The sequence below is a fragment of the Etheostoma cragini genome, chromosome 24, assembly GCF_013103735.1.
Source record: "Etheostoma cragini isolate CJK2018 chromosome 24, CSU_Ecrag_1.0, whole genome shotgun sequence".
NCBI lineage: Eukaryota > Metazoa > Chordata > Actinopteri > Perciformes > Percidae > Etheostoma > Etheostoma cragini.
Window position 1 is genome coordinate 6252289 of NC_048430.1, and position 11670 is coordinate 6263958.

At 44.0% G+C, this 11670-nt stretch overlaps 1 protein-coding gene across 2 annotated transcripts in view; it reads left to right on the forward strand.

Annotated features, from left to right (window-relative positions):
* Positions 1-11670, forward strand: part of pard3ba (par-3 family cell polarity regulator beta a) — a 133525-nt gene that overhangs the window by 4463 nt on the left and 117392 nt on the right. Inside the window, exon 2 of one of the 2 annotated variants that reach the window (XM_034864714.1) lies at positions 3918-4025. In XM_034864714.1, coding sequence (XP_034720605.1) covers positions 3918-4025 — 108 coding nt within the window. The remainder of the gene's footprint in view (positions 1-3917; positions 4026-11670) is intronic. The other variant, XM_034864715.1, reaches the window with a different exon arrangement.

An 11670-nucleotide genomic window follows, 5' to 3' on the forward strand; every position in this document is an offset into this window, starting at 1 on the left:
TTTTTGGAAAATGGCTGCAATGAAACAAAGAGTGAACAATTTAAAGGGGTCTGAATACTTTCCGTACCCACTGTATATCGCTTTAAATGGTCAGGGACTTAACGGTGTAATTTGCAGGAAATGTACTCTTCTGACTGTCACGGTAATTCTCCTGCGCTGTTGACTGACTGACTCCCGACTCCTTTTGTTTTTCATGTCACGGGAAGAGTTCCGGATACAAAGGGGAATTACCAAGGATTGACAATGAGGGACTTCAGACGAGTGTTATTTTTTTGTTCACTCCCCTCTTTCCTCTCTTTAGATTGCGTTCCCTCTGAAGTGCCACGCATTCATCCCTTTTCATCACTAGGTCGAAAGAGAGGAGCGTGTGTTTCCTCGGGCCCTGGGAGTTCTGGCGGAGGAGGAGGTGGTGTGCTTAGGCGCAGCCTGCAGCGGTGGTGCTGGTTAAGGGCTCAAAAGGTCAGTCAGACTGATCAGTCGGCTCCCCGAGGTAAAACAAGGGCCTCGGGGTGGCCAAGTTGGCTCTTCCCTTTCTCATCTAGTGGTCCTGTCAAAATTAAAGGACATACGCTATATGTTAACAGCATAACAGCAGGCCGCCCTAACATGTATTGTTGCCCAAAAAAGGAAAAGCGAATATGACGGAGCATCTCTCTAGATCTCTTAAACACAGAGCACGCCGTCATCAGTCATTGTTTTCATCAAAGAGTGTTGATAGTAGTCGAGCAGGATCATTGTTGGGCGCCCAGACAGCTTAGTTGGTAGAGCGAGCGCCCATATGTAGAGGTTTACTCCTCAACGCAGCGGGCCCGGGTTCAACTCCGACCTGCGGTCCTTTGCTGCATGTCATCCCCCCCCCTCCCTCCCATTTCCTATCTTCAGCTGTCCTGTCAAAAGGGCAAAAAAAAGAGAAGAATTGTTGTCGTCATTACTCGCTGAACGGAAGATAATACCATGGCTAGTAAAAAGAAGATACTTACGTTATTTCTACTTTTCTCGTGCACTGATTGGCTAGTCAAGGGCTAGCACTCCACCAATCAGATTGGTCATTGAGTCCGACTGGCCACTGGCCGATTTAACAAGTCAAATCGGCCAAACATGGACGCCGACGGCTTCCTCCCCGCGACGGCCCGAAACACACCGAACAGAGTCACCGACCTCGCCGGACTGTCCGACGGCCGGTAATGGGGTTGTTGTGTCAGCTCCTTAACACGCAAGCATTGGTGAACCCCCCCCCTCCCCCCGCAAAAATCACACCAATACACCTTATGTCATTGATGTGTGTGTCTCAATGCTGGAGATGTCACCGCAGTAAGAGCCATGTTTTGCTGTTGATATCACACACACACTCGCACACACACATACTGTACTGTACACCGTGTCGGTGAGAGGCAAAAGAATGCCGGCAGCTGGTCAGGTTGGACCGGTTTCTCTGGCGAGGTGTGAAATGCTTCGCCCTGACGTCCTGGCTGCATCTGTGCTCCACCGGTTTAACATCTCCATCCTGTATGTGCAGCTTCGTAGTAAACATTTTCAAAACAATGCTCAACAAATGATCACTAAAGACACCTTTTACATTTTTCTGATTCATGTTACATGTTTTCCTACTTTTTTTTTAAAGCACTGTCACAATCTCATATTCTCAAGAACTCATCTTTTCTCTCACTTTCTCTGTTGTCGGTCAGTTTTATAGCATATTTATTTATTTTCAGTGGTCATCTAACTCCATATCTTCCTGCTGTCTATGGCTTCCTTTTTGAGAAGCTCCAAGTGACCCCTTCCTCGGAAAAGGAAGAATAAATAGAGTGCATACAACTTTCGGGAGAGTCGAGGCTACTGAACAGTCAGCTGCAGGTGTTTCCAGCTGGTATTGCCTCCCTTCACCTGAGATTCACCATGTTTGTAGTTCACTGATCCAGGTAGCATCTAAGTTCAATAATGGGAACTACTCGTGTATTAAAACCAGGTGTGTTGGTCTGTGATCAGACGTCATTATCCAGGTGTAAATTGGCCCATGAGTTCAAGTTACTGTAGCTCCCCAGCATGCATTAAGTTTGGGTGTCTTTTAATAATATGTCACACAAAATGAAAATGGTGCAAACTATGCTGAAGGTATCCAATCTTTATTGTATCTGTAGGCTAGTTGTAGCTGCAGAGTACTTGCTGCTCCTTCTCTCACAGCTCTGGCGTTGGCATTATGGCCCCTTCTGAAGACCGAAAGGTTCTGGCTTTATTCCTGTGATTGAAATCCCAGGCTTTGTTTTAAGAGAAGGGACTTAGCCCGTTGTGAGAGGCAGACAACCTCTTTTTTTGTGTGTCCCCTAATTCACATTGGGATGCAGCGGAGCAAGGAGGAGCCCATTGACAACGGGTCTCAGTGATACAGCAGAAGCCACTCGCTGGGTCTCAGCCAAACTCATTTCAGACTCCAAGGCTTATAGGCTATAGCTGTTAATTTAGCTGGTAATATAGTCTTGTGTTGCTACGGACAGATTGCTTATTGGTATGGGCAGATCCTAATGGGCCATTCTCTACTGCACACATTGTTGGAAACGATAAGCCTTGTCAAAGATTTCTTTTCTTAGTTTTGGAATTACTTTTAATAGAAGTTGTTGGGGGGGGGGGGGGGGGGGGGGGGGGGAGTAGCTAATATTTAGTAAACAATTCTAAAATTGACCCATCCAGGAGGTTGGAATTCCATTCTGTTAACTTTGCATTCATATTTAATGCATCATATCATCACGCTCATCTTATATTGTCCACAGATGCTCTTGCCTAGCATCCCCACAATAAACTCTGCTGGTCACAAAAAGGGGAAGATGCTATTGTTCGTGTACTTCTCTGTTGATTTTGCTCACAGATTTCAGATTGCAGCTCAGTCTAAAGTCCTTGTTCTCGTGTTGATAATCGATGGAGAGCCAGGCGAGGGGGTACTTCCTGCTCTGTGCCGTGTTTTCACCCTGACCTCTGTCTTCATGGTAACAATGAAAGTGGCCTGGAATGTGCCCACCACTTCTCCCCACAGAGCAGTAAAAACTGCTAAAGTTCCTCTCCTCGCCCTACTCTCTCACACTCCTCTGTGCAAACTGCACTTTGTAAACCCAGTACAGTGTGATGTAGGTCATCTGTAGCTACTGTACGTGCCACCCAAAATGGGAAGCCTGCTGTTGGGTCCTGACATATCAGCGAGGTTATTCTGTTGACTGACTGTCAGTATTGTGTCACATTTGTTCCACATCCCATTCTTAGTGGCTACAATAGCCAAGTAGAGTTATTACATTTCCCCCCCATAATTTAGAGGGGCGTGCAAAAAAAGTAGATTCACATTTATGAGTTAATTCAAGCTCCACCGATTCCAAATCGATCCATAGAATTCCAAAAATGTCATATTTTTGTTTTGTAATGGCGTGTGTACTATCACATGGGATATGTAACTACGTGTACTTACTCTGAATCGTTTTTCATTTAATTGAGAATCGTTTTTGAATCAAATTGATATCGAATGGAGACATTTTCTGAATCGTGCGCCCCTATTATGTTACATATTGAAACAGTGGCTCAAGAACATCACAATACTGTAAACGTGTGTATTAAAAAATGACATATGAAGGATTTGTGTTTTATAGGACTTTTTGTTATCTGTGGTCAGTGGTAAAGTCTGTAATATTAACCAAGGATTTGATCAATTTACGTGTTCTGACCAGCTAAAGATACTGCTGGACATCTGAACTAGATGGTGAGCTGATTGGTTGGCTAAACTCCCACTCAGATGTCACTGGTTGTTGTTTTTATCATTCAAATTATTTTCTTAATTTCTGACAGTTGATTAAAATTAGGAATTATGAGTCCACTTCCATATTGTTTGTAATTCAGTCTGTAGCCATTCTTGTCTCGACCTCATCTCATCTGATCTTTGTGTCCAGCATGGGGAGACTGCAGTGAACACCCACCACTTGGAGTACGTTGACGGAGGGATCCTGGACATGGACGACCTGCTGATTGATCTAGTGGAAGACAGAGACAAGGTGAGGAGGACTCAATGGTGCATCCCTGTTTTCCTAGATTCAAACCATGAAGATACAGTGAATGTTGATGCATTCGGATCACCCGGGCTCACACAGTGTTGTCCCGTACCTGTACCTCATCCACGCTCCAACACATAGACACGCTGGCATCTGATAGACAGCCGTTTCTCATGGTCGGACAGCTGAGCATAACATGAGCTCTGATGCGTGTGGCAAGCTGTTTCTTGATTGTTCCAACCTGGTATGAGGTGCAGTAAATTACAGCAGTGAATCAGTCATTCTTAGCCGTGCTTAGTCTGGTAGCAGACTTATTTTGACTCCGCTTGTAAAGTCTCCAGCCTGGCGGGATGACAGCATGTCCACAAAACAAGGTATTTGTAAATCCAAAACCTTGGTTAGCTTGTCGCTGGCTGTTAGAAGTCTAAACCGGCTAAATACCAAATGTGAAAAAAGATGTACTCTGATTGGGTTTGATTGGGCCATACATGCTTGGTAAGAAAATTAACTTATTTTGTCGTCTGGTTCTCCAGAAAAGGAGAGTAGGAGTGGTGACGGTGTTGTGTGATTTAGCTGTCATGTTCATTTTTTTTACTGAGACGGATGAAAGGACACCATTTCAAGCAAAGGGAAGTTCTCCAAAACCGCCATGATGTAACTTCACAGAACTGGGTTGGCAGATGAAGTTCCCTGTATTTACCACACACACACACACACACACACACCCACGCACACACACACACACACACACACACACACACTGGCCTGATTTCTATGAAGAGCAAATTTCATTCGACTTGCTAATTTCCCTTAATGCATTCCAAAAATGTGCTAATAAACTGCCCAAAATCCATATTCATAAGCCCCGGGCCCAGAAGAATGATGAATTATCAACACTTAGTCAGCAAGAAGGCCAAATGAAATGGAAATGGAATATATTCAGGCGACCCTGTGCCACGCAATAACAATTTGTGTTTTAAGCTGCATGAACAATAGTGTGAGTGGGTTAGGGTTGTGTGTGTGTGTGTGTGTGTGTGTGTGTGTGTGTGTGTGTGTGTGTGTGTGTGTGTGTGTGTGTGTGTGTGTGTGTGTGTGTGTGTGTGTGTGTGTGTGTGTGTGTGTGTGTGTGTGTGTGTGTGTGTGTGTGCCTCCTGTCTTGTGCATGTGGGACCGCAAAATACTCTTTGTGGGGAAAAAAAAAGGGGACACAACTAAATAATAGATGTGTAAACACAGTGGGAATCTTCAGCTTTCTGCAGTCCCAGAGAACAGAAGCTTCATTTTCTGGGATGATGGAGTTATAATCATAAGATCTGCATCTCATTTGTGCATAAGTTGTAGATTTTAATGACTTTTTTTAAAATTTTTTTTCAACATAAACCTGCTTTTTGGTCAGCATCCCCAGTATGATGACGTGTCACAGTTAAAGTCCCTCACTAACAAGTGAGCCTGGCGCCGGCTCTCTTGCCCTATCTGCCGTGCTTTTTGTGATTGCGGGCTCTGCGGAGCGAAACGCTTCACTAGAACCTGCACCATGCAGGAACCGTCTAATTTACCTTTTGTTTCTAAACTCTCTCAGCTTCCACCCAAATCTCCACAGGCCCCCTTTCATCTCACTCCTCATTTTATCCTTTTGTTTTTGCTGCTGATGAAAAGATAGCAGGCGGAATAGGACGAGCGCACGTGATCTCCGTGACGTGCCAGTCATCCGACTTATCTCCGGGCTTCCAAACAGCGTCGGCTCTCGTAGATTAATGAGCTGTGCCTGGCATTCTTGATTAGTCTGACTTCCTTTTGTTTGTCTACGTTTTTATTACCTCGCCGCAGCCGACAGATTCTATCTTTAGTGCTTTTCTTTTTTTTTTTGCTCTGTTATTGTGGCCGACGCTGTTTCGCCATCAATCATACAGGAGTGGTCCCATTGTGAGGGCCCTCCACCACACAGCATGGGCCCTGTGTTAGCCGCGGATGCTAATGAGAGATAATGGTACGCTATTTGTACGCCTAGTGGTTAGCTCCCCCGCGAGTCCAGACCTCTTTATCAGGGCCAGCCCCTGACCATTATTCAACACACGCAGACACACACACACACACACACACACACAGAGTCTGTTGTCCCCGCCGCCTGCGCCAAACCTCAGGCAGGCGTGTAGCGTAGCATGTTAGCGTCAGCGTCTATGGAAGGAGCGCCACTGGTGGTTGATGAGGGTGGAGATGAGGGGGCGTGTGTGATTTGATTACAGTTCTGCCCCCTGCATCTGCGACACACACGCGCACACACACACACACACACACACACACCAGCCAGCATACACAATCCGTTCATTAGGACCCCTTCTCGAGACACCGGCCACCAGCCTCCTCATGAATATTAATATAAATCTGATGAATGTGAAGAAGGCCGTGGGGTGTTGGCTTAGGTGTGAACACAAACACACAGTACACTCACTGACAGAAAAGACCACAGTATAAAGAGAGCAGGTCATGGTCCTGTCAATTATACTCCATCTAGCTCTCCTCTACTTTGATCCTTTACTGTGTGTGTGTGTGTGTGTGTGTGTGCCCAGCAGCTCAAGGAAGACAGTTGGAGGCATGTCGGTTGGAGTCATTGACCTGTCAGATACCCCACTACTTTGTTAATGGTTTGGAGAAGTGGGCAGACATAACAGCCTTTCAATCTCTTCCTCTTTCGTTGCGCTGTTTCTGTAGACTAGTTAACCTGCCTTATCCTCCATCAGTCGCCTTTTACTCGCACACACACATGCACTTGTATAGTGGGGAGAACAAGTATTTGATACATTGCCGATTTTGCAGGTTTTCCTACTTACAAATCATGTAGAGGTCTGTAATTTTTATAATAGGTACACTTCAACTGTGAGAGATGGAATCTAAAACAAAAATCCAGAAAATCACATTGTATTATTTTTAAATAAGTAATTTGCATTGTATTGCCTGACATAAGTATTTGATCACCTACCAACCAGTAAGAATTCCAGCTCTCGCAGACCTGTTAGTTTTTCTTTAAGACGCCCTCCTGTTCTCCCCTCATTACCTGGATTAACTGCACCTGTTTGAACCCGTTACCTGTATAAAAGACATCTGTCCACACACTCAATCAAACAGACTCCAATGTCTCCACAATGGCAAAGAACAGAGAGCTGTAGAAGGACATCAGGGATAAAACTGTAGACCTGCACGAGGCTGGGATGGGCTACTGGACAATAGGCAACCAACTCGGTGAGAAGGCAGAACAACTGTTGGCGCAATTATTAGAAAATGGAAGAAGTTCAAGATGACGGTCAATCTCCCTCGGTCTGGGGCGCCATGCAAGATCTCACCTCGTGGGGCATCAATGATCATGAGCAAGGTGAGGGATCAGCCCAAAACTACCCTGCAGGACCTGGTCAATGACCTGAAGAGAGCTGGGACCACAGTCTCAAAGAAAACCGCTAGTAACACACTACGCTGTCATGGCTTAAAATCAATAAAAAAGGTCATGTGGTCGGATGAGACAGAAATAGATCTTTTCGGTCTAAGCTCCACTTGCCGTGTTTGTAAGAAGAAGGATGAGTACAACCCCAAGAACACCATCCCAACCGGGAAGAATGGAGGTGGAAACAATCTTTGGGGATGCTTTTCTGCAAACGGGACAGGACGACTGCACCTTAATGAAGGGAGGACGGACGGGGCCCTGTATCGCCAGATCTTGGCCAACAACCTTCTTCCCTCAGTAAGAGCATTGAAGATGAGTCGTGGCTGGGTTTTTCAGCATGAAAACGACCCGAAACACACAGTCAGGGCAACTAAGGAGTGGCTCCGTAAGAAGTAATCATAATCATACAATGTGATTTTCTGGATTTTTGTCTAAGATTCTGTCTCTCACAGTTGAAGTGGACCTATGATAGAAATTATAGACCCCTACATACAAGTAGGAAAACCTGCAAAATCAGCGGTGTATCAAATACTTGTCCTCCCCACTGTATGTGGTTGTAGGGACTGGCGATATGTTCTATAACAGCCAAACAGTTAATATTGGACATGATTTCTGCAACATTGTGCTGGAGTGTCAGGTATTTATTCTGCCAAAATCAGACATTTCCATCTTTTGTTTTCTTTTTCCTTTCCTCTCCTCTCCTCATCTCGCCCTCGCTCCTCCATCTCTTTTCTCCCTTTGTTTTCATAAGCAGTTATTACCAGATGTACTGCTTTACCTCTGCACATTGGCCCATTTACCGCTACCAGGGGCTGCCATTCTCTCCCATTGACAGTCCTTTTGGATCCTGCTTTTGCAGCGACCACTACTCTCGTATGTCTCCACGGCTCACAGGAGCTGTCAGGCAGGCAGTCCAAGGCCAGCATGCGAATCAGCCGGTTTCATTTGGTAAGCCCTCTAATGTACACACCACATACATGGCTGCTGTTTCCTGTGTTCGTTAAAGAGATTTTGTAGTAAGGAAACGGCACATAGATGCTGCTTGATTAGAAGGCCCTTGCACATCATTCCTCTCCTTTGCCCACATGCAGCTAAAATTTGAATGTTTAACATGTGCGAGTGTCCTCTCTCGTCACGCCTATCTCCTCCAGAATGGGAATTAAACTCAGGGAGCATAACGTCTCCTCATAAGTAGACTGTCACTCCTCATTCCACGTGCACAGACACACATACACATTGCTCCACATGGACCTTGTTTTTGAGGGGGGGGAGACGACACATAAAAAGTCAACACTCCATCCAATGCAGCCAGACGAGAAATCTAATTTCATGGGAAATTTAATGGGTGAAAAAAAACTGGAATGATTTCCTCCATCTCCCTTTAATTAGCCCTTTTTAATCACTGCGCCTACGAGGCGTCCATGAACCTCCTGTGCAGTCTCTGGTTGCCCGAGATGTAAATGGTAAGGGTGCATATCCCAGCTGATCTCCCTCTGAAATGTCAACCGCTTGATTACGAGGCCATCTCCCATCATCCATCTCACAGTGGTGGACGCAATGCTATTAGAATGAATCGGTCTCATGGAAATAAGTTAGGATATTTGAAGTAGATCTGTGGTCATGAGCGACTTTCATATCCTTTTTAAAGACAAAATGACACCTCTGTGAAAAATGACTTTAATTTCACTTCATGTAGTTATTAAGATGTCACAAAGTAAAATTGGCACTGGTAATAAAAGATTTCAAACTTTTGAAACTACTGCTAGAGGATGTAAACATGAATGTAGGTCAGTTTGTAAAAAGGAAATGCATTCAGCATGTTTGTTAGGCCTTAAAGATCCGCACAGAGCATTTCACTCTGAATCAAAACGTAACTGAATTTGCTTACAAGAACTTTGAATGCATACAAGCAAATACTTACCAGTGTACATAACATCCAGTGTGAACACAGCCTTGTGGGCAAGTCTTGAGCATCAGATTTTAAAATCAATCAATCAATCAATCCAAATTTATTTAGATAGCACTTTACAGCAACCAGCAATAGAAAGAGTGAACATAGAAAACAGTAAAACTCACAGTGAAATGAAATAATGCTGCAGCAGATGTTTTTTTTGTTTTTTTTTATCCCCACCAGCTCTTTCTTGTAAGTTATTTCGGGTGATTTGTCATTTATTACATGTCAGATGTCAGCCCCTCTCGACAGGCGACAATAAGGCATTACTTGAAATGTGCTAACCCCGCCGGAGAAAAAGTTTAGTGAATGGGACGTGATTACGAGGCGCAGACGTGCTGATTAGCCTTTGACGCTCTGTGACATCTCGCTCCCTCACCTCCACTTCCCCCATTCACCGCCGCGGCGAGCCGCGTTTGATTGGCATCTGAATAGTCCCATAACTCTGCACAGTGTCTGAATGGCCAGTGATGAGCAGGAGCATGAGGTTCAAGTGCGCTGATTAGAAAATGTTAGGGCAGGTCAAGTTTATTTCCATAGCACATTTCATACACAAAAGGCAATTCAGAGTGCTTAAAATAAAGCAATAAAAAAAATACATGAAAGGGAAGAAAATTCAACATATAAATGTGCAAGTTAAAAGAACATACATTTGTAGAAAAAATGAAGTTTTTACTTTTAGATTTAAAGGTGGTCAGAGTCTGAATTTCTCTGAGGTTGAGCCCAATCATAATGCCCTCTTCACATTGTCCCATGATCCATACGTCCTCACCTATGTCTGTATGACACATTTGAATATTAATTAGAAATCTTGCATGGATTCTTAACATGCCCGGTGTATGAAATGAATCCGCTGTAGTTCATCTGGAACGAGTCATTACGTTCCTTCTGTTGTCTGCTTAATTGATTTTATTCTAGCAAAAAGAACATTCATTTCTCACGGTTGCCATCGCTGTTGAGGCCTCGAGGCTCCAGACATGTGGAGCATTCTAAATTTGATTGTCTGAAGCTAAACTGCACAATGGAAAATGGGTATTTTAAATGTTTTTTTCAGCCTCGGCCCTGGTGTTTTCATTACGTGAAATCATATTTCTAAATATCAACTGTCCATTTTGCTAAACATCTGTCTGATATTGGCAATTCATTAAAAATGACATTACAAACTGTATATGTATTTGCCAGCCACGGATCTGATGACGTTAGATCTCTTTATGTATTTCTGTATTGGTCGATGTCTTTGTGTCCCAACCGGCCGTCCACCAAGAGCCTGCGTCTGTCCGAGGTTTCTGCCTAAAAGGAAGTTTTTTTCTGGCCACTGTTGCCTTAAATGCTTGCTCTTGGGGAAACTGTTGGATTTGTTGGCTCTGTGTGATTATAGAGTGGGTTCCAGACCTACTCCGGCCCTGTTTACATGTACAGTACGTATATGGTTATTTTGAAAAACTGAGACATTTCCCTTTGTTTGTGCCGTCAGTTTACACGCAAACGATGAATTCGCCTCTGAAAACCAGTCAGTGGAGATTTTGGAAATCTTCGCTTGCACGTAAACTGAGACAAACGGAGGTTTAGGCAAGGAAGTAAGGAAAGAAGTGCTGTTGCTATTTTCGGGATTCTGATTGGCTAACGTGGGCTTGAGCTTCTCGTTACACTGCCAGTACACAGGTTTGGCATGTTCTTGACTGCATTGATGGCATACAGTATATACACGGGTATGTGTAAATGAACACATTTCTGAAAACTGACAGCTGTGCATGATGTTATTTTTGAAAACGGAGAGGATGAAATGACTGTTTATTAAAATAGCCGATCAAATCTGTGAAGTGTCTTGCGATAACTGTTTGACACTATAAATACATTTGAATTGAAATTGAATCCCTATTTGCTGAAGGTCCTGTACAACATAGGAAAGTCTAAGTTTTCTATGCTGCCCTCTGCCATAATGACTTATATACGACTTAAAACATGCCGTTGGTATAACCTTTTTAAAAAGATAGGATTTGTTACAGAGCTATTAAATTAGATGGAAGGAAGAGGTGTTCCTGTTGCTTTCTCCTCACCTTGTATTTATTATGCATCCTCCTCATCGTTGGTGATCGTCCATTAACGCGTTCAACTCTGCAGTAAACACACTATATTACATAAAGTTGGATTATCTCTGTTGCCTGGAGATCAGATCAGACCGGAGCGTTCGGATGTTTTGCCCGGCGGGATTCGGTCACTTGATCTGATTTAATCAAATCTTATCAGCCTCGACCTTGATTCTA